The 1316-nt window shown below is 45.7% G+C and overlaps 1 protein-coding gene across 1 annotated transcript in view; it reads left to right on the forward strand.

Annotated features, from left to right (window-relative positions):
• Positions 1-1316, forward strand: part of SARC_06148 (hypothetical protein) — a gene marked incomplete at its 3' end in the record, with an annotated part of 9072 nt that overhangs the window by 5561 nt on the left and 2195 nt on the right. The window contains exon 7 of the mRNA XM_014299968.1: positions 678-813. Within this exon, the coding sequence (XP_014155443.1) occupies positions 678-813 (136 nt within the window). The remainder of the gene's footprint in view (positions 1-677; positions 814-1316) is intronic.

Raw genomic sequence — 1316 nt, forward strand, 5'->3', positions numbered from 1 at the left:
CAAATGATAATGATAGTATGTGTATGTGATTGTACCAGTGATAGACCCCCATACATGTGTACATGATACTGCGAGCATATAACCCCTACAACTTGTGACATGACACTTTCTTGCATGAGATGGGTGCAAATGATAGGACTAGTTTAAACCATATGTTTGAAACAGTACAGCCCAGCTGTATAATGTAACGCACTCTGACACTGGACATTGATACAATTACAAGTAAGTGCGTCGTATAGGGATCACATATACCGGTACAAAGACACACTCCAGCGATACAACACACGAACACACACAGCCACACACTTTCACACTTCCAAAATACAGACAGACATGGAACACTATGTACTACACCCCCACGCACACTGACTTCACTTGCACGCACCAACAACCCACTCGTCCATAGCGGCCGCATATTCTCAGTACAACTGTTTGGCAGGCAGTGACGTAGAGCGGCTGCGTTTATAATAGTTTTGAGTATTGTTATGACTTCAGCAAAGTACAAGCATCATTCTTAACATGTGCTTGTGTCTATTAATCCGTGCACTGCCGAGTCCTTTTTAATTGTCCATCTCCGCGAGAAACACTCCCACCATGCCACCCTCCCATCCCTCTCACATGCCCCTACCTACACGCCCATTCTACGTACTAACACGTGCTTTTGATCTCCTGTGCAGAGTACGTGTGCGTGCGAGACGCCCTAAAAGACCTGGAGTACACCCCTCAGGTCAATGGCCTACCAATGCGCTCGTTTATGATCACTCCCATTCAGCGCGTGCCACGGTACAAACTGCTGTTCGAAGACTATCTTAAGTAAGTGCCCTGTCTAGGGTTTAGGTTTTAGGGTGACTTAGTAACTATCTGCAGTCAGCGTAGAGCTGAACAGTAGGTTTTGGGTTTAGCATTTTAGAACTTTAGGTTTTAGGGTTTTAGAGTTTAGACTGAACCGTGTACCTGCCTGTCGGTGGCGTATGTGTGTGCCCTGAGTGATCTCCTGTGGCTGCTACGGTTGGTAAAAGGTCTTGGGTTGGTGTGTAGGGTTTCTTCCTTGGATTTACGCGAGGGTGAGGGGTGAGTTTTACCTACTGTGGCTCATAAGTGTAATGACTGAGACAACATATAGACCCGTCCTGCAGTACACCCTATAGCAATATACTGACTACTAAACACCAAGCACAGTTTGATACGGAGATCAGTTGAAGAGCATCTCTGGAGACATACGAGTATACTATACCGTGGTGCAGTACGGACGAAATAGATTCTCAACATCTACCGTGTTGGGGATCCGTGTAGCAGTAGAGAATACGAATATATAT

This window comes from Sphaeroforma arctica, assembly GCF_001186125.1.
Source record: "Sphaeroforma arctica JP610 unplaced genomic scaffold supercont1.427, whole genome shotgun sequence".
NCBI classification, from domain to species: Eukaryota; class Ichthyosporea; order Ichthyophonida; genus Sphaeroforma; species Sphaeroforma arctica.